This window comes from Rattus norvegicus, chromosome 1 (assembly GCF_036323735.1).
Source record: "Rattus norvegicus strain BN/NHsdMcwi chromosome 1, GRCr8, whole genome shotgun sequence".
Lineage (NCBI taxonomy): Eukaryota > Metazoa > Chordata > Mammalia > Rodentia > Muridae > Rattus > Rattus norvegicus.
In genome coordinates this window covers 28919411-28941552 of record NC_086019.1, presented here as the reverse complement: position 1 = coordinate 28941552, position 22142 = coordinate 28919411, and the positions used below count along the sequence as shown (strand labels likewise).

Sequence of the window (22142 nt, the reverse complement as noted above, 5' to 3'; positions counted from 1 at the left end):
TGCCACATGCACATGGATATATAAATAAGGGAGGAAGAATTAAGATTGTTTTTAGCCCAACACTTCTAATTAATAAAAAAAAATGAAACCACTTAATGAAAAATGTTCCCATATTGTGACTGACTCTATAATTTTTATGTTGGTGCCCAGAACCTATTATATAACACTTTAAGTAGGAAAGAATAGGTGTTATATTTTTAATTTTGTAGAAATAAGAAAAGGAAGAAAACTGTTTTCCCCTGTATCCTGACTCTAAACACTGGTGGCCTGTGTATTTCAGTAGCAGATTTTTCTTAGACGCAGCAACAACTTGATAGTTTAAGCCCTGACTCCATGATATATCACTCACTTATATAAATTAATGGAGTTTGCCCACCATCCATTTCAGTCAGAAAAGCATCACCCCAAGACTAGCCTTCTCAGCAACTTCAAGTGTTGCAGTAAAGTTTCTTCTCATTGGTAACATAAATTTCTTGTAATAAACTTGAAATCTCCCGATCTGGTCTCATGAGTATTGAATCATGTCAATCCCTTTGCCAAGCACATATATCATGAAGGGAGAAAAACGCCAGAGAATGAACCCTAAGACTTACAGAGAAACATCCATACAAGACGTTTCTACTTCTTTTCCATCCAGCAATCACCATCTTGCTGAGTCCATCTTGGCCATGTAAAAAAATGAGTTACGTAGTTCCCACCCCTGGAATAGAGCCAGCAGGGCAACCACAACTGTTAACAGTTGCTGAGCAAGGGTGTGTGTGTGTGTGTGTGTGTGTGTGTGTGTGTGTGTGTGTCTTCTTCAAGGGATGTTTTCTCTGCCAAGGTTAATAACTCCATGATGATCAGAGATAGCATGAGTCCGGGAGGCGAGGGTGTAGTTAATGTCTCAAAAAGGGTCTCACTGAGGCAGATTCCTCAGTTCAATATCAGTCTGGGACAGAGGGAGTTTAGGTCCAGGCCCAGGAATGGTAGGAATGATAATTTAAGGGTGGGATTCCATCCAGAAATCTTATTGTCTGCGTTTAACAAAGGCCAGAGTATCTCTGAATTATTCTGCAATGTTAAAAAAATAATAATGTGATTGCTGCCTCCTTCTAAGAATCAAGGGGGTGGAGTCAGGGGATGCTGATTCATGGAATAATCAAAGAGTAACTTGAGGTAAAGACCGAATTGATATGCAAATAAAAGACTAGGCTTTTGATCTACAAGAGATGAACTATCCAGAGAGTTTTTTAGAATAGCAAAAGAAAGCTGTCTCATGCAGAACACAGATCTCATGTAGAAATAGAGAAGAGAGAATCGAAGAAAAGAGAAGAGAAGAGAAGAGAAGAGAAGAGAAGAGAAGAGAAGAGAAGAGAAGAGAAGAGGAAGGGAGGGGAGGGGAGGGGAGGGGAGGGGAGGGGGGAGGGAGAGAGAGAGAGAGAGCAATCTAATCTGGAAAGTTGTTTCCAGCAGAACATAGGCACTCAGCTTATAACCTATAATTTGACTTCAACGTGTTTGTTTTGCTACTCTCATACATCCCTTCTCTCAGGAACCCCTCTCCAAGCCAAGGCTTGGCACCATCTGACTCTAGTCTTTGCTTTGATACATCATTTTCTATTAACGGACATGTGCTATAGAATTTGTTCCTGGTATGGGACACTGGGGAAAATGGTTGCACATTTAACCTGCAGGGCCTATTAACCGGAGGAAATTAGATTGCTGGGCATATACCCTTGAAGGAGATATTGGAACGCTGCCCCTTTCTCTCCTTACTTCTGGACCTCTGTAAAAAGAGCAGGTTCCCTTAACCATGCACTTCCTACCATGATGCACTGCCATGCCCTAACCTCAGAGTACCTTGGCCCCTTCTAAACATATCTTCATCCAAACCCTTCTAGTGCTTTCTAACTCAGATGGCTCTATAAACCGGAGAACTTTGTCAACCTTTAGACCAGTCATCTTCCCTTCTTGCTGCCTACCTCTTCTTCCTCTACCTTATCCTTGTCCTTGTCCTTCTCCTTTTCCTGTATCGTATTGAGGATGGAATACCGAGGATCTACTAAAATTGAGCTATCCTCCTAGCCTCAACATCCCTGCTTCTATTCTTATATCCTGTCTTCCTAAACCACTACATACAGAGTGGTTTTCATTGGTTTCATTGACATTTCGTTTTGCTTTGTGTTTATGCATAAATTTCATCTCTCCGAGGAGGCTGCATGTGCGTCAGGGATGATTTGAACCCATGTGTGGAACTCCAATAGGCACTAAACAAACACCAACACATCGGCTTTAGAACAGGTAAACAGAAGCTGGGGCCAGCCAGGGCAGCACACAGAGGTCGCTCTAGCACTTGGGTAACTGGGACAGGAGAATCATAAGTTCAAGAGCATTCTGGGCTACACAGTTAAAGTTAAATCAAAACCACACTGAGGTACAAAGTGTGACCCTGTCTTTAAAAGAAAAGAAGAAAAAACAACAAATAACACCATTTAATACATTTAATCAAGTAATACACACACCTGATATAGGGAAAAAATAGCCCCATTAGGATATATTAAAAGAATTTGTTTAAAGGCCTGCAATCAACTGCAATATTGATTTTTCTTGCTTCAACAGCAATAGATGAAGCATGTCAGAGAAAGAAATTCTTTCCCACCAAGTTGTCCCTATTTTCCACTTGGACCATGGTTTAGAGGGAAGATTTCAGCTCGAAAATCAAGCTACAAACACCGTATCAGTTGAAAGATAAAGTGTCTGACAAAAGAAAAAGAAAAAAAAAACACTACATTATTCAGGGCTAACTTTGGGACAATGGTCTGAGTCTTGATGACTGTACCAAGGAAAACACAGAACAAACAGCAAATTTACAAAGTTCAAAAATTCCAGATGCCTGTGGACAGCAGAGAACATGAAAAGTCAATCAAACACCTTGACTATCTGCCCATGGTGGAGTGGTTTTTGCAATAAAATGTTTACCAGTGTGTATTGGCTGGTTTTGTGTGTCAATTTGACATAAGCTGAAGTTATCACAGAGAAAGGAGCCTCAGTTGAGAAAATGCCTCCATGAGACCCATCTGTAAGGCATTTTCTCAAGTGATCAAGGGGGGATAGACCCAGCCCATTCTGGGTACTCCGTCCCTGGGCTGGTAATCTTGGGTTCTATAACAGACCAAGCTGAGCAAGCCAGGGGAGGCAAGCCAGTAAGTAACATCCCTCCATGGCCTTTGCATCAGCTCCTGCTTCCTGACCTGCTTAAGTTCCAGTCCTGACATTTCCTTTGGTGATGAACTGCAATGTGGTGAAAGAGCGTACCCCTAAACGGGGAGCCGCGTCTCTCGCTCCGATCGCGGGGTGGGGTGCCCCCAGAAATCACGAGTAGCCATTCTTGATGTAACAGCAAGAGGTAGCTTTTATTAACGAGATCCCGGGTCTTAGCGGGATCCCGGGTCGACACGTATCTCACACAGGAGACAGAGGAATCGACCCCGAGCTTCCAAACTCGGGGGTTTATATAGGGGAGGTTAGGGGCATTCACGCGGTTACACATGATTGGTCAATTCAAATGGTGCACAGTTACTTTCGGCTCGAAATTACATCAGCAAGGAGTACGTGCTCTCTAGCAGCTCGGCAGGCAGGTAGGGTGGCTCATCTCACTCAGGGGGGTGAAGGAAGGGGAGGGGGTGGCTACAGATGATCAATGTCCTTGGGGCTGATAGCTGGTTTGGCAAGTCCTATCTCTGGCTCTCCCTCAGGCACGTCCGGCCCTGCACATCCGGACTCTGACAATGAGCAACCTTTATGAAACTCTAGTTCTACAGTGGAAGTGTAAGCTGAATAAACCCTTTCCTCCCCAACTTGCTTCTTTTCTTTTTCTTTTTTTTCTTTCTTTCTTTCTTTTTTTTTTTTCTTTATTAACTTGAGTATTTCTTATTTACATTTCGATTGTTATTCCCTTTCCTGGTTTCTGGGCCAACATCCCCTAACCCCTCTCCCTCCCCTTCTATATGGGTGTTCCCCTCCCCATCCTCCCCCCATTACCTCCCTCCCCACAACAATCATGTTCACTGGGGGTTCAGTCTTAGTAGGACCAAGGGCTTCCCCTTCCACTGGTGCTCTTACTAGGCTATTCATTGCTACCTATGAGGTTGGAGCCCAGGGTCAGTCCATGTATATAGTCTTTGGGTAGTGGCTTAGTCCCTGGAAGCTCTGGTTGGTTGGCATTGCCCAACTTGCTTCTTGGTCATGATGTTTGTGCAGGAATAGAAACCTGACTAAGACACACTGTCATACCAAATGGTCCAGAAGGCCAAACACATGAAATTAATTAGTTTCAAGAACCAAGGTGTAGAGAGCCGTATTGGATTTGGGCCTGGCCGCCTTGTGACTGTATGGCCACAGTTAAGATTACTGCTATAAAGTCTTGAGATTGTTGGACAAAAGCCTTTCCCATGAATTTAAGGCACAGGAAGAAAATACCAAGTATCTCCTGAGTAAACACCCGGTGTCTCCACTGCATGACCCCTGCTGAGCCCGGCTGATGCATGTGGAACCGACACACCTAGGCCACACCTGGCCGGTGGTCAATTTACTCCTGCCTTTTGCTTTCTCAGCCTTTATCCTGGAGATTTAGGCTGGTCTTCTCGGATTTCTCCCTAATTTATTCAGGTCTCATAGTCGGTCTTTTGTTACCGAAGTCACAAGCCAGGTAGTCACGAGCCAGGGTTTCCCACTGTGCTTCCTAGATATTTTCTACCTGGAGAACTTGGGTATATAAGTGGTGAATAAAGCTACAGGAGACTCCTCCTCTCCTCCTCCTCTCTCTCTTCTCTCTCCTCTCTCTCTCTCTTTCTCTCTCTCTCTCTCTCTCTCTCTCTCTCTCTTCCTCTCCTGGCTTGACACGATAACCTGTGTGTGTGTGTGTGTGTGTGTGTGTGTGTGTGTGTGTGTGTGTGTGTGTGTTTCTTTAATCCCACAGGCTTTCGCCCGATTCTCGGTACCGTGTCGGTGCAGGCGCCGACACCAAGGTAGTATGGCTGATCAGACTGGAGCAACGCCACTGTAATCTGAGAAGATGTCAGCAGTAATGACACAGACCAATAACTCTGAGGAGCAAGCAACATTTAGAAGTAATCAATTTTCCATGAGCATGAGGGAAACACTCCCCATGCAGCCTGGTGTCACTCACCACAAGGCAAGGAGAACTCCCAAGTCTGGTATCAAATGGTAACTGGTGCATCAGAAATACAAAATCTACACTGTGTCCTGTCTGTAACTGTGGGTGTGTTGCCATGTCTCCTCCCAAGACAGGTCCTGGTAATTGGTTAGATACATCTGGTTGGTGATGGCCAAATTACAGATGCTAGTAAGTCTCTTCAGGGAATGGATCTCTAGAGCATGACCTGGACAGTTCTAGCATCTGCATCTGTTCCTACTTTAGAAGCCACATGAGTGCCATTAAATCTTACAGGGTAGCTTTCTCACAGAAACACTGAAACACTAAGGCAAAGTACCACTAGACTACTGAAAAGGGCACTGGGCAGGACTGAGAAATCTGGAGTTCTGCCTGTTGAAGAAACTTCTGTTTCCTTCCAGGATTCCCTATCTGAGTACATAAGGTCATTGATAATATATATAGTCAATGACTATTATATTAGTCCCACCCCTAGTAATTTCCTTAAACTCAGGCCAGGTTAAAGTATGAGAAATAAGAATGTCAGTATGCAAGTCTTCATCCCTGCTCTATTTGAAATAATGACAGCTGTTTCTAGCTCAAAAATAAACAAACAAATAAATAAAATTTTAAAAGGAAAACAAGAACGGGGATGGGATGAAGAAAGGGAGAAAGGAAAGGGAGGATGTTTCTACAATGCTGTTCTGCCAAGGGCGGAAGCATATGATGATATCCATTTTAGTGCTGTGAACCTTTTCTGTTTTAGGGATTCATTTTAATCAGCACCTTGCCCTATTACAGAGGGCAAAGTCCATTGAGCTGTTACCTGTTTATAGCAGAGAAGCAGAGCAGTCTCTTAGGGTAGCGGGACTGTGAGAACTTTGGGTCAGTTTCTCATTCTGCTATCCCACCTTCAAAGGCACTGTAAAGTCCATGAGGAACAAAAGCAGACTGTTAGGTCTCAAATGCAGGAGAAATCACCAACTGAGGTGACTACTAACAGAATAAATCCCTCACCTATTTCTTCTCCCAGGAGTTTGTTTCAAGGGCATGTCCCTAAAAGGTCAAAGCTCTCCAATGGCAAGAACCCATAGGGAAGAAAAACATGCAACTTGTATTTACATCTCTGACTCTTTCTTTGAGTGGCATAAAAAACAGCCAGAAGGGCTGAGCCATAGAGCCCAGCTGTTGCCATGCTTCCTTAATGAGCCATGTGCACCCGGCTACCTTGTCTCCTAGGGAAGATGACCAGAGTATTAACAACTTGCCTAGTTTCTGCCTCTTAGATCATAACCTTTCCTTTTTTGTGCTTACTGTGTTTAAGTGTGAGTGACCTAAAGGTGGACCTCCAGCTCACTCAGATTTTATCTTGTCTCAGTGGAAGGAACCTGGAGCTAACCAGACCACTGAGGAAATTACCAAGGCAACATCACACCAGCCCCAACCACAGGACATGAACTGCAAAGAAATGGGAACCCCTTAGGTCTTAGGGTTCTCAGGCTACTTCTGGGTATTTGACACGCAATTATTATCTCACTCTTTGTCTTAGCTAGGGTTTCCACTGCTGTGAAAAGACACTATGACCATGGCAACTCTTAGAAAGGGAAACAGTTAATCGGGACTGGCTTACAACTTCATTCCTTTATTCCATTATTGCCATGGCAGGAAGCATGGCAGCATACAGGTAGCCATGATGATGGAGAAGGAGCCAAGAGTTCTACAACTGTATGTCAGGCAGTAGAAGAGAGAAAAACACTGGGCCTGGCTTGAGCATTAGAAACCCCAAACTCAGGCTGGAGAGGTGGCTCAGTGGTTAAGAGCACTGACTCCTCTTCCAGAGGTCCTGAGTTCAATTCCCAGCAACCACAAGGTGGCTCGCAACCATCTGTAATGGGATCCAATGCCCTCTTCTGGTGTGTGTCTCAAGACAGCTACAGTGTACTCACATAAATAAAAATAAATAAGTCTTTTTAAAGAAAGAAACCCCAAACTCCACCCTCAGTGGCATACTTCCTCCAAGATCATACCTACTTCAGGAAGGCCATACCCCTTAAAAGTGCCATCACTCCCCAGTAACCAAGCATTCAAATTTGTGAGTCTATGGGGACCATTCTTATTCAAACCGCCACACTCATCAATAGGCAGTGAAGAGTACTTTGTGAATAGGTTGACCTGGTAGGCGTTCCTAGACCAACTGTTAAGAACTATATAAGGGGTTCGAGATTTTTGAAGTCCAGTAGTTAACAGCCTGTTTCACTGATGCTGGCAAAAGATATGAGCCTCTTGAGTCACGGACAGAATTTGTAATGCATGTCCAGCAAGCAGCATGAGAATCAGTGTAATATTAAGGTGGTGGGCTCAACATGTTCAGATAGCTACTTGTATATGTGGTAGGTTTTATTACAAAAGAAAACATGTGAACTTAGTGTCTTAGTCAGGGTTTCTATTCCTGCACAAAACATCATGACCAAGAAGCAAGTTGGGGAGGAAAGGGTTTATTCAGCTTACTCTTCCACATTCTTGTTCATCGCCAAAGAAAGTCAGGACTGGAACTCACACAGGGCAGGAACTTGGAATCAGGAGCTGATGCAGAGGCCATGGAGGGTGCTGCTTACTGGCTTGCTTCCCCTGGCTTGCTCAGCCTGCTTTCTTATAGAACTCAGGACTACCAGCCCAGGGATGGGACCACTCACAATGGCCTGGGCCCTCCCCCCTTGATCACTAGTTGAGAAAATGCCTTACAGGTGGATCTCATGGAGGCATTTCCTCAAGAGAGGCTCCTTTCTCTGTGATAACTCCAGCTTGTGTCAAGTTGACACACAAAACCAGCCAGTACATTTAGATTAGTCTCTCTCTCTCTCTCTTTTTTTTTAATCCATTGTGCTTCTACTCTAGGGAGAAGACACTATTTTCCAAGACTTGATGTATACTTGACTTTTGTCTGTGGGTTGTAGATGAAGCTAGAAGAAAAAAACCCTCACTTTTAGACTCTCCGCTCACTATGGCCCAGGTACCCAGTGCCTCACTTAGAATGAAAGAGAATCTAAGAGTTTCGTGGGAAATTGCTTCTCAATAAGTGTATGTTACAGAAAAATGCAAATAACAACAAAACCCACATTGCTCCCCAAACCCTGAGAGCCAACTTGCTGTTGCAGGAAATGAACTCCATTTTGTGGTGAAATATTCAGTTCATGTTGTTTCATTTCTGAGACCAGATTTCACTATGACCCCAAGCTGACGTCAAACCCATGATCCTCCTGTCTCGGCCTCAAAAATACTAGTTGTATGTGTAGTTAGTGGGTTCCACAAACATTAAGAGGCTCACAGATTTTAGCCTTCACTCAGCCAATTCTGACCATTTTGACGCTGAACTTCAAGAAATTTATATCTTCTAAGGCTATCAAAGCACAATGCCAATATCTGAAGTCCCTTTGACATTTCCTCTTTTCTCCTTTTTTCCTTTTAATTTGCCTAACATCACCCACAGGCCCAGCTAATCATGGTTAACAACCAATAAACCAAAATGGAGTTTTTCTAGTAAACCCTTAGTCAGGTTGGGAGACTTGACTAACAGGGGAGATTCTAAAGCTATAGACTAAAATGTCAATGCAGATCTCTTTCGGGCAATTCAGTTCAATAAGGTTACAGCATGATTAACTGAGTAAGAACGTTCAAATTTTACAACAAAAATAAACCAAGCACAGACCAATATCCCAAGAAACTGGGGTTCAGCCACATAAAGGAAGCTGGTATATCATAACAATCTATATTAAGTTCTATTTTGTTCCATGACTCGAGTTTCTTAAGAGACTACCATAAGAACTAAACTCCATCCTCTTAAGAGCCTGTGGACAAAGCCTTATGAATAAAGGGATAAGAGCCAAATTCTGGGTTGGCCTCAATTATGTGTAAATGTCAATGTGCTTTTTCCACACAAGGAAACATATGCGCATCCTGAGGCAGACCTCTTTGAAGGGGAAAGTAGGGTTCTAAGTTTGTTCACCCCAAAGGACAGACAGGAATGTGCTGTTTCTCTGATTCTATGGCTAAATAGAATCACAGATATGTTTATCATTCCATTACAGTTCTTTACACCCGAGACTTTATATGTGCAAACTGCACTGTTTTAGAGAAAATCTCCATGTTTTAGTAAAGGACAAACACCATCAGTCTAGTGTTTTTGTGTCCATGTGTATGTTCTGGATTAAGGCCCCTTTTTTTTGTTTGGATTACAAACCACATACTTGATAAATATCTGAGAAGAATGGGAGGGGTGAGTTGGAAATGAACCTCCCTTAGTCTGTGAACACGATCCTAAGGGGGTAATGCTTCTTGCAAAGTGTTTAGTTTTCTACGTATCTCTGTAATGGAGCAAAACCATATTCTTGCGGAAAAAAAAAAAAGCCAAGGTTTTCATTTCAATGTAATTTATTCTTTTTGTTTAGAAAGGTCGGGAATAAGGTCAACCGTTTCCTTGCTAACACAACCTCCATTTCCCCCTCATAGTGCCTGAATTTCACAACACTCAGCTTTACCTACAAAGGTTTTTATGTGTGTGTGTTTTAACTGTAAGAACCACTGGAAGTCTGAAGAGGCTCTGTGGGTAAAGTGCTTACCAGAAGAGTGTAAAGACCAGAGTTCAAATACACAGGACCCACATAAAGCTCGGGTTAGGTTAGGAGCTGTTTGTAATCCCAGTTCTCCTAAACCAGGATAGGAGGAGCTAACAGAAGACTCCAGAAGAGATTCAAGGCCAGCCAGCTTAACATACAAATGCTGGCACAAACGAGGAGACTGTCTCAAGCAAACTGGAAGACATGGGCCAACACCCAAGGATCTCCTGCACGCCATACATAACCACACGTAACACACGTGCACACACCATATATATATATAGATATATATATGTATATGTATATATACACACACACATACATAAACACATCATATAAAAATATACTAAAACAGCATAGAAAGGTATTTCTCAACAGCCACTTCTAATTTTAAATAAATAAACATTAAGACGTATTCCATCTCTTAGTACTTGGTATTTCCAGCACGACATGCTAGAAGTTTGCCCAGTATAAAAGGTATGTTATTCAAAGGACAGAGTTGCCTATATAAGCCTATATAACAGTAACAGCTAATCTCCTAGTGTTAAAAGAAAGTTTCTCCTGCTTCCAATGTATACTGAGTATAGAACATAATACCTTAAAAGATGTTTCTATGTGTCAAAACTCAAATTTTCAATCAAATTAAATAACACACCCAGTACAAGAGTCAGGAACATTAACTCAGTCTTTGTGCCTCAAGTTTAACATAGCTTATAATTAGAATCACTATTTATTTTAAACATACTTAGCAGATTTCAAGATTTCAGAGTTTTCTCAAAGGGGAAGAAGTAGAAGTCCAGAGTTACCTCCCAGAGCCAAAAGCCTCAAGCTATTTTATTGCTCAGTCCATGTATTTAAAGAGTTAGTCATAAGGAAACTAGTGGCAAATTGGCTCAAAACAGACTCTTGCTGGGCAGGAAGAGGTTGAGAAAATTTACCAGATTTTAAACTAAAAAAAAAAAAAAGAAAGAAAAGAAAGAAATCATCTAGCCACGTTGGCTAAACAAACCCAAGACCACCTACTCCACTATTTCCTCACAGCTATCACAGGGAAGAGAACTACTCAACAAAAATGAACTAGAAGGGGGTGCTTCTGATGAGACACCACTGAGGTAAGCATCTGGATTTTATGGCTATTTAATATATGCCAGAAATAAAATTATATACTTTGTCATATTATAAACACTAAGTAGGCCAGTCCACAGACCACCTACTGCTGCCCTCCAGGAAGAAGAGCTCATCTACCAAACAAAATGACCTGTAACTTATGTAGAATAAAGGCTCTGTTTTTAGGTAAGAAAGTTTGAGGGCAATATTTTGTTTTTGGGTTTTTTTGATTTTTGGTTTTTTTTTGTTTTTTTTTTTTTTTTTTTTTTTTTTTTTTTGAGAGAGGGTTTCTTCATGTAGCCTTCCCTGTCTGTTCTAGATTTCCCTCTGTAGACCAAGCTGGCCTCAAACTCACAGAGATCCACCTGCTCCTGCCTCCTGAGTGCTGAGATTAAAGTTGTGTACCACCACTGCACAGCTGAAATAAAAATTTTAAAGAGAGAGATCACTGAAGCCCTGTATCTTAAAAGAAAAATTGATTAGAAGGCACGAGTTTCTTCATCACTTACAAGTGTCAACTCCAGAGCAATTATATATATTTAAACTCTGAGAGGCACTTCAGGAATGGGAAGCTGAACTTACTAATAAAAAATATAATAAACTTCACGGCTGGAAGAACTGATATCAGAAAGTTTCAATTAATAATAATAAAAATAATTTGATTATTCTTACTATGATTTCATTTTTATGGACAGAGAGACTAAAAATATTGTGAATTTCTAGAACTTATTTAGTTTAAGTTTTGAGACAATCCACAAAAAAAGAGATTAAAATAAAAACCTCATATTCCAATTGAGTCAGCTTCGGATTTCATACCCACCCCCCATATATCATCAAAAACTTTAAAGTAAGGCCATGTGTAAGAGAAATACTGCAAATAAATCGCCTAGGAACACTTTTAGATCTCCCCTAGCGAACCACAAATACCATCCAGAAACCCAAACCGACCAACAAAGGTTTTAGACGTGCAGAAATCGTGTGCACGTGTCAAGAGAAGCACAGCCCAACGCCTGGCCTCCTTGTGGCACTGGTTGTTTGTGGCTCCTAAGCCATGTAAGTTAATACAGTAAGTTCATTAAACCCCGAAGTCACAGTGCAATAAAGACAATGGTAATGACAATAACAACAACACAAATAAAATAGCCTCTGGTTAGAAAGGAAGCATCCATTTACCACCACCTCACTGAGGTGCATGACCAGCAGAAGAGAAAGCTAGAATTAACGGGCGCAGTGCCTTGCCAAGAACATCTTTCCGTGAACATCATTCGGATTCAGCTACGTTTTCCTTCAAGAAAAACACGGCTTCTGTTTCAGTGAGTGCCCACCAGACTTAACGCCTTAGGTGGCCGTCAGGGACTTGAGCTATTGTTCTTGCTTTTTTAACTGTCAGTAACCTTCTCAACCAAAAATTGAAAGTAGTTAGTTAACTTGACCAACACAGTCAAGCTTTAGGAATGCAAGAGGAAATCCAAGGTGCAGATGCCTTCAGAAGCACAGGGGCCCCTGTGGAGGTCCTGGGGTTGGAATCTTCAGTTCTCAGGCCTTAGCGTGGCCACTGTTATGGCCAATATGTGATTTATGGTTAAACATTCACTTTCCTCAAAGCTCTCTATGAGATGAGATGAGAAATTCTGAGTATCACATAACTTTTAGAAATTCCCAGTAAAGTTTATTGGTGTCAATGAAAAAAGTTACAACCAAAAGTCAAACCAAATTTACAAAGATGAGTAAATTCTAAATCACTATTAATTGCCTATCATATATCTGGTAGATACAATATTTTCTTTGTAAAAAATATAAATACTTTGTCTATATGTATCAGTCCCTGACACTTAACAAGGTTCAAAAGACATATACATCAAAATAGTCTCTAGGGTTGGGGATTTAGCTCAGTGGTAGAGCGCTTGCCTAGCAAGCGCAAGGCCCTGGGTTCGGTCCTCAGCTCTGGAAAAAAAAAAAAAAAGTCATGCACCAAAATAGTCTCTAAAACAAAGACCATTTTGAAATTATTCACTTTTGAATAATAGCCATTATTTATATAAAAATTGTAAATCAGCGCAGGTTTTTAAATCATACACATCCACATCTGAAGCCTCTTTATAAAACACTCCTCCTTTCCCGATGGCCAGTGTCAGAGCTTTCCTTCGTGGCTACACTGTTCTTCCGTGGCAATTCTTTTTGTCACGCCACTAAAATATTTCTCACGGAAAGAATTATGTCCTTGGTATGGCAGAAAATGATCACTCAGCAGTCGTGAATACTCGTCCGGGTTCTGCAATGATAGAGCATATAAAATAGAAAGACATGGAAGCTATTTCTTCAGTTAGGGTCTTGTAACCACGCTAGTCACTCTCTAAGCAAAGTCACAATATATTTGTTTGGCTTTACAGTGTGAATACACACCCTGTGTCTGATTGGTACTTGGGAATTCCAAGTGACATCACTTCACCGCACTGAACAAAGAGAACATGACTAGACTACAACCATCTTGTCATTCCCTGAAATCATCTGGGCCATGGATAATACCAAAGAAGCTTCTAATCAAGAAAAAAGGGATATGCCAAGAAACTGTGGCAGTTTATAATGTCATATAACTGCACAAAACATCAAACTTTATCCACATTTCTTTAGCACAACAGATTCCAACACAAGAGATGCAGATACAAGGTGACTAGGGAGTTCCATACCTGTAGCTGTCACAGATAAATAAGGACTGGAACTTGGATACTCACTGGGCACTGAAATGGTCAATCTGGGTTAGAATGCCTCATGCATTCTGGATTAGGTAGGTAGAGGAGACTGACAGAAACCTGAAACATGAGTTTTGGACTCAATCTCACAAGCCATTTCAAGTAGAAATAGAAACCAAAGTAGAAACAAAGCTTCATTTCCTGTGTATTTCTTTAAATTCAATTCAATTACACATTCACTGTAATTCATATATCACTTCGCTGAATGCCTTCTTGCTTTTCTTCATTGGTGCAAGAATCAAACGCTGGCTACAGGCCCCTCCCAGCTCTGCCTTCCTGCCCACTCTTCTCCTTTTGGCTCCCATAGTCACAATAGACCTCTCAAAATACACCGGTTACCTGTGTTCACCTTCCTGCACCTGGGTCGAGGACAGGCAGAAGAGAAATGCAGAACACCACAGTGTAAGTCAGTACCCCTCTCACCCCAGCTTCCAACATGAATCTGTCAAGCAGGGCGAAGGTAAGGGCTTCCTTCATGGAGCAAAGACATAGCTTGGCAAATAGATTATCACTGAACTAGAGATGAGTAAGGTAAACTGATAACATAGAGAGGAAGTGACCAAACTGAGTACAGGCATGGATGAAAATGTCACACCAGTATTTTCAACAATCAATATAGGCTCAAAAAGAACTCTGAGCACTAAGGGCAAGATGTATTTTCCTCAGAGCCATAGAAACAAGGCAGCAAAGGCATATAGCCACCAGACAATCGATAGGATCATTAGCCAGTGAAATACTAGCAGCTCAGGGAAAAGGCTCATTCTCCTCAGATCCTGAGAAATGGAGAGATCTGTATTGGATAAATGGATGAGATGAGTCTTGTGCTCAAATATCTACTTTCAAAACCAACTATCCCCCAACTGTGAAACACAACATTACAGAACTCTTGGGATCCAAGGCTCCGAATTCCCTGAGCAGCCGGGGACCTTGCAGCAGTAAGTCTTGCTCTGAGGTAAGCCAGATGTTCAGGGACTCTGGCTAAAATTCCCACCTCTGTGGCAATGTCCTGATTGAAAAGGGTTCCTCCTAACATCTATGAACACATAGAAATGCCGCATAGAATGATGTCACTACAGTTCAAAATAAGCAGCCGATTCAATTTGTTTTCCCTTTCTCTCCTTGCCCATCAGTTTTTCAAGTTCCTTTTAGGTAGCCTACATGGGTGATGACATCCAAGTCTGCATATTGTACCCCTTACTCTCCTCTATTCACACTGCCTCGTTTCCATCAGGAACAGCTGCAGGGTAGGCTTCTGTTTTGTTGTCTTATCTTTTTTTTTTTTTTTTTAAACTCGGTATCTTGAAGGCCAACGTGCTTCTCTGAAAGCAACAGTCTTTGATCTTCTTCATTCATTCAAGCCTGTCTGGTCTTTGACTCAGAACGGAGGTGATCTAACTGAGTATAGGCATAAACTGAGTACAGGCATGGATGAAAACGTCACACCAGTATTTTCAACAATCAATATAGGTTCAAAAAAAAAAAAAAAAAAAAAAACTGTGAGCAGAAAAATGTCGTTTTTCTCACAGTACCAAGCCACCTACGGCAATCAATTATGGTAACGTTTATGCACTGCAGAACCACGATTCGGTAAATTTCTAATGAACATGAAATACTGCAAGCATATCAAGTAAAAAGTCACAGCCGGGAGGCAGCAAAAGTGAAAGCTGTGGAGATGGGGAGTAAGGCCCCACTGCCCACTGCCCACTGCAGAAGTAGTGATGCTGTTGGTAGGAGTAGGAGTCAAAGAGAAACAACTGCCTTCCCTTGAAAGGCTGCTGTTTTCTCGTAGCTCCTCCTCCTTAAATAAAACTTGCATCTGATTACACTATTGCCTCCTGTCATTTCTCAACCACTAATTAAGCTCAGGAGGCAAACACAGAAACCAACGGCTCTCACACCTCTCGGCTTTCAAAGACAATCAGCACCTGTAAATGTTCAAGAAAGGCGATTCATTCATAAAAGAACTACTACGTATTTGTTATGTATTTGTTATCAACTGGGTCTTGTCTACAGTAATTATTTAATTTTCTGCATTCTTTTCATCTGTGTTTTGGAGATAGGAAAACAGATTGAAAGAGCTTGAAAAATCTGCCACGAGGCACACAGCTGGGAACCAGCACTGCCAGGCTGCTGCCTAAGTCACACATCAAAGGCGCAATACTTTTTAATTATTCTTCTGTCCTTTTTAAAAACTAGCTGTTCTACTAACACATATAGATGACGTGGTAGATTAGTGGGTCCTTCAAAATGGAGTCTGACATTCAAAGACCATTCCTCCTGGACAGCAACGTTATGGTAGCACACACTTTAGGTCTCAGCCTTTGGACAGAACCTCGTAACCACTGTCCTATCAGAACTGCTAATTCTAAACATACTCCATCTAGGAATTCTAACACACTTGCCGAAGGAGCCTCACAAGTCTGGTTCACTTTCGTGCATACACTACCCTCTGCTGGCTAAAGCTGACAGTTCTTCTTCATGGCATTTCCTGATGTAGACGGGAAGCATTTCCAGCTGTGAAGACCGCACACCTGACTCTCAGGCGCATCCTGCTTCATTTGCTGCAAAGTCTTGACTGTTCAAGACACCTTCCATCTCACAGCCCTCCTACAGCCAGGATGGTCCAGCTAGACAGTATTATCACGAGTGCATGTCGTTTCATCCATAAAGAATGATGCAGAGCTAAGAACACACACACACACACACTTTAGATTCTGAAGTGATGCCACTCATCTGGGTGAAAAGCAAGTCCTTCTGTAGAAGGAGAAAGGAAAAGCACACAAAGTAGCCCACAGTCATGGGAACTGTGTGTGCTGTACTGTCTCCAGCACAGCTGAGGCAGAGTGTCACTACTTACAGCCCAGGCTGCTCTCAAACTCTCCATCCCCCTGCCTCTGCCTCCAGCACGCAAGTGTTACAGCCTCAACACACCTAGGTAACTGGAAACTTTGTGTAACTTAGGTCTACATTAAATGGCAGCATCAAATAGAACTTAAAGGACATTGAAAAGAAAGTGTATCAGGTACTTATAACTTTGTATTGGAATTTAAAGGAAAATAAATTGTCAAGAAAAGAAACTACATATCATGTAGTAACACTTGAAATTGCCATTTAAAGTAGAAGGAAGGACATTCTGAATAATAAAAAGAACATATCTTTAATAGTGCATCTCAAAAATATGGAACACTGTTTAGGCTGAGAAGGAAGTAAAAATTCTTTGCTGGAAACACTCAGGTAAAATGTTCTTAATTTTGGCCTTCCCTTAGAAGTTTGCACTTTCTTCCCTCACTTCCTCCTTAAGAAGGCAAAGATGGGAAGTTTTCCACTTCAGCTGCTTCTGGTTTGTTTTACACAGGAGGTAAGGCCTACTAGATATAACAGGACTAAAATAGTCTGTTCCAGTGACTTAAAGAGTAAACTAATGGTAAAATTTGGTTTATTTCCAACAGAAAACTTCAGGCTAGCCCTAATTACCTATTCCTACTCCTCCTTAAAATGGTTTAAATATTGTTCATTATGTTTATTTTAAACAAGGAGACCCAAATAATCACTAAACAGTTCAATAAGCATTAGATAGTCCAATATACACTAGACAGTTAGACAGTCCCATATACACTAGACAGTCCCATATATAATTGACAGTTCCATTTATACTAGACAGTCCCATATTGTCTTAGTTAGGGTCTTATTGCTGTGAACAGACACCATGACCAATGTAAGCTTTATAAAGGACAACATTTAATTGGGTCTGGCTTACAGGTTCAGAGGTTCAGTCCATTATCATCAAGGTGGGAGCAGGGCAGCATCCAGGCAGGCATGGTGCAGGAGGAGCTGAGTTCTACATCTTCACCAGAAGGAAGCCAGGAAGACTGAGCATCCTCAGGCAGCTAGGAGGAGGGTCTCCAAGCCCACCCCCAAATGACACACTTCCTCCAACAAGGCCACACCTTCTAACAGTGCCACTCCCTGGGTCAAGCATATGCAAAAATCACATTCCACTCCCCCCCAGGCTTGTTCAAACACATGAGTCTATGGAGGCCATACCTAAACTTAGCATAATAAAAAAGTACATTTGGTTGAACTACCATAGTCCCCATAGTCTATAGCAGTAACAATGTTAAAAGTTCAAAGTTCAAAGTCTCTTCCAAGATCCATCCAATCACTTAACTGTAATCCCCAAATTAAGACAGGCAACCAGTTGGGCAAACTTCAACCTCTGCCATCTCCATGTCTGATGTCAAAGTGGTCTTCAGATCTTCAACTCCTTTTTCATATTTGTTGACTATGACAAATTTCTTTCTCCTGAGTTTCTCCACTCCCTGTTATCAGCTTTCCTCAGTAGATAGCCCTGGGCTCTGGCATCTTTAACATCTCTGGGTCTCCAAGACAGCTTCAATGTAACACTTTGTTTCAATGTCTGGGATCCACACATGATCCTCCAAAGGGCTGGCTTCACTTCTCCAGCTCTGCCCTCTGTAGCAGTTTAACTTCAGGTTGATCCACACTACACTGTTGCTGTTGTTCTTGGTGATCATCCCATGGTAGTGGCGTCTTCAATACACTGGGGTCTTCTGTTGCATCGAGGCTTCACCAATAGCCTCTCACAGGCTCTCTTCATGATGCCAAGCCTCAAGTCCTTTGCCTGACCCCTTCAAGTCCTGGGCCATCAACTGCAACTGAGGGTGCACCTTCACCAATGGCCTTCCACGGCCTCTCACAGTGCCCAGCCTCAGCTGCCCTTCATGACCTCTTCGTGGCTTCAAAACCAGTACCACCTGGGTGACTCTTACACATTACCAAGTCCAGCCACAGCACGAGGTACAACCTAGGCATCTCTGGAACACAGCTCTCAAAACCCACTTCCAAGAAGATTGCACCTCAGTGATGCTGATCTCTTTCTTAGCTCCAGCTAACCAGCGTCAATTTTCCCAGTAGTCTCCTCCTCTTGACTATAAAGCCAGAGACACATGGCTGAAGCTGCTGAGTTCTGCTGCTTGCGGGAGCTGGAACATGGCCTCCTTGTTCTATTACATTATCACTAGCTTCCTCTTTTCTAACTCCTTCACTGCCTAAGCTTGGCTGTCCTGAATCTTGCTCTGTAGACTGATCTTGAATTTAGAGATCTGTGTGCCTGTTTCCAGAGATTAAAGGTTTGTACTAAATTGCCTGGACCTGGGTAGAATCTTGCCCCAAGGTCATTACTCCCTTAATTCAATTTAATATCCTTGAGCACAGGATTCAGCTCCATTTCACTTCCAGGTATCCCTTTAATACTTGAACCATATTTTTGTATTTTTCCTTTTTCAATTAAAATGCTCTTCATGATAGAGAACAAAATCTATGATGGGTGCTTCTGAGACTTTCTTTGTCAATTTAATTAATCTGAGTTTTTAACCTTAGCCTCAGGCAGACTCTTCAGAAAAGGGCAAAAAGCAGCCACATTCTTCACCAAAATACCACAATAGCAGTCTTTACAGCACATACCGAAATTCTTCTCCTCTGAAACCTCTTGGGCCAGGCCTGCACAATTCAAATCACTCCCAGTAACAAATTAAAGCATTCTACTGCTTTCCGAATCCAAAGTCCCCAAATCCACATTCTTCCAAACAAAAGCATGGTAAGGCCTATCACAGCAATACCCCACTCATGGTACCAACTTCTGGTTTTATTGCTGTGAACAGTCACCATGACCAATGCAAGTTTTATAAAGAACAAGATTTAATTGGAGCTGGCTTACAGGTTTAGAGGTTCAGTCCATTATCATCAAGGTGAGAGCATGGCAGCATCCAGGCAGGCGTGGTGAAGGAGGAGCTAAGTTCTACATCTTCACCCGAAGTAAGCCAGGAACAGTCTGAGCATCCCCAGGCAGCTAGGAGGGTCTCCAAGCCTACCCCACAGTGACACACTTCCTCCAACAAGGTTAAGCATATGCAAAACATCACACATATATGCTAGACAGTTCAATACACACTAGACAGTCCCATATACATCAGATAGTACCATATACACTAGGCAGTTCCATATATACTACACAGTCCCATATATGCTAGACGGTTCTACATATACTAAACTAACAGTTCCACATACCCTAAACAGTTCCATATATACTAAACGGTTCCATATACGCTCGTATATAGTGAGGAAAGGCATTCACAGATCCTGGGGGCAGAAAGACATCCATGACACACCTCCAAGCACACTGGTATTAAATGGTGGGATGAGATGGCAACCCTGGGAATATAAAGGAAAGGACACTTACATGAGAGCTGCAGAATAAGGTAAACTTTATAAACCTTCAGAGGCAAGACTCAATGTAAAGAAACTGGAAATGGAGAAAAGCGAGTCCATTAGGAACCTGGAAGAGACTGAAGGTTAAGGCGCACGGGACAAGAAGATAAAGCGGCACCAACTACACCTAAGGAGGGTACCACGAACAGATCAGGGCGATGCAGATGTTGTCCCAGTATCTGTAACTTAACTCTGAACTCCGCAGTTACCAATACAATTTAAGAACTAGATTTTCGCTATTATTCTCTTCCTGAAAGATGACTTGGCCTCCTGTCCAGGAAACGAGAGGGAAGGAGAACATACAGAAGCAGACAAGGCAGCGGGAGGCTCACAGTAATGAAGGAAGTGGAGCCTTATGGTGGATGGCTCTTACAGAAAGAAGAAAGGGGGACATAAACATACCCAGGAAAAACAGCTATTGGGTCATCCCAATCTACATTTCTCGGAAGTCATCCTTGAGTCCATCACCTTTGCCCCAATTATCCATCACCATCATGCTATTTGTCTATCTCACTCCCCAAACTCTTAATTCCCCTACAGTTTCAGATCTCATCACTCCCGGTTCACAGCTCATCTTTACAGAACTGTCTGGAGTCTCATTAGAGCATCACACGCTACCGTCATCCCCCAGTTCAAGCCTCCCGTCACAGAGAAGCTAGGGTGCCCGTCATAGCGCATACACTTCTACCACTGTACGAACAAACACCCTCCACGGCCTTGCCGCCACTGAGAGGAGAAACACACTGGTATACAAGGCCTTCACGTGGGCATTGCTGGTTTCCAGGCCGTCTCCAGCTGTTTCTCTCTCAGAAGCCCATCCTCCATTGAAGCTGAAGTGTCAGGATCCCCTGCACATCCTGTACCCTTCTCAGCCCTCTCTACCTGACTTAAAATGACAGCTACCTTACCAAGTTGGGCCTGCCTCTCCCCCAAGTACCATCTCCCCCAAGTACCACAGTTAAATGTGCTATATTCATTCAGGAACTCTCGCCGGTCAGTACAACCCCAACAGCTCCTGTAGGAACAGTCAGGGCGACCCTCTCCTAATCAACAAGCTCCGTACAGATAAGGACAAAGCCTGTTCTACTTAAGCCCAAGGCGTGTGACCAATGTGAACCCACAAATGCTGGCTGAGTGCAGAACACCGTGGCCTGCTTTCTTTGTGAGAACCTATGTTAAGGAAAGAAAATATTTAAAAATAGGAAAGGTGAATGGATGAGTGAAAAATATGTTCAGTGACAAACCTTCCTCTGCTCTCACAGCACCTACTCCAGAATTTCTCCTCTCAGCATCAGGACCAATTTCCTCACCGTCTTCCCTTCACTGGACAGCCGTCCTCCATGGCTCGCACTAACTTAGCTCTAAAGTCTCTCTGACCACTGAGTTCCCACACTGACCAAAGACAGCATTCTGTTAAGAGCTGATTTTACAGAACCTCCAAATCACCACTTAGAGACCTAAGGACAAGCACTAACTAATAAACTACTTGCTCTGCAAGCTTCAGGGAGCTCTCCATCCAGGAGATAAGCTTGCGGGACTCTAGAGTCCCCTAACACAAACCCAACTGCTTCTGTTTTAATTGTCGGGCAGGTTTAAGTCATCTTAGAGGTGGCAGTTCCTGATAGTGAGAAAATGATTTCTTCTTACGTCACTAATGCTAAGTCACCAACGTTACCAAAGTTTCGGGGCAAATACTCAAATACAAACAACTTGTAAAACTCATTCCATGACAAGTGAGAACCAGTACTAGTGTCATAGCACCAAAGGGTGCTCCTCTCACTTGTCAGCAGACTATGAGGCTGCTTGGTGAGAGTCAGGCATTGATACAGATCTTAGAGTGTGAGGAAGAAGGTTAGGCAGCGGGAGAAAACACAGCGGGCAGAGGAGGCTGCAAAGTGAGTGATAGCTAGCGCTGAACAAAATGGGCCTCAGTTCAGCTCCAGGGTAATTACCCACGTCCGGCTTTTGTTTAAAAATCCTGCTCTCCTTATCAAAGCTTCCCACTGTTCTGCATCTGGTATTGGACAGTAGCCATAGAAACCACTTGTGCTAAAGTTACACAACTATAAACAGCAGTAGGCCGTTTCCAAACCAAGGACAAGCAGGTCAAAAGTCTGGTATCTAATACCATTAAATCTGTGGTGTTATTCTTAATGGGAACACAGGAAAGGTGAAAATCTCTAACCTTGTGTTTTGTATCTGCGTTTACTCAGTTCCTTATAAAATTAA

General features: G+C 42.5%; 1 protein-coding gene and 1 long non-coding RNA gene across 3 annotated transcripts in view; one reads left to right on the top strand and one right to left on the bottom strand.

The window, feature by feature from the left end:
* The window catches only part of LOC134482587 (uncharacterized), a 44688-nt gene extending 39431 nt beyond the window's left edge, over positions 1-5257 (top strand). For both annotated transcript variants that reach the window (XR_010058895.1, XR_010058896.1), the window contains 2 exons: positions 3738-3810; positions 4961-5257. This is a non-coding gene — a long non-coding RNA (uncharacterized LOC134482587). The remainder of the gene's footprint in view (positions 1-3737; positions 3811-4960) is intronic.
* Positions 5258-12873: 7616 nt separating this feature from the next.
* The window catches only part of Trmt11 (tRNA methyltransferase 11 homolog), a 55319-nt gene continuing 46050 nt past the window's right edge, over positions 12874-22142 (bottom strand). The window contains 1 exon segment of the mRNA NM_198051.2: positions 12874-13147. Within this exon segment, the coding sequence (NP_932168.2) occupies positions 13007-13147 (141 nt within the window). The 3' untranslated portion in view covers positions 12874-13006.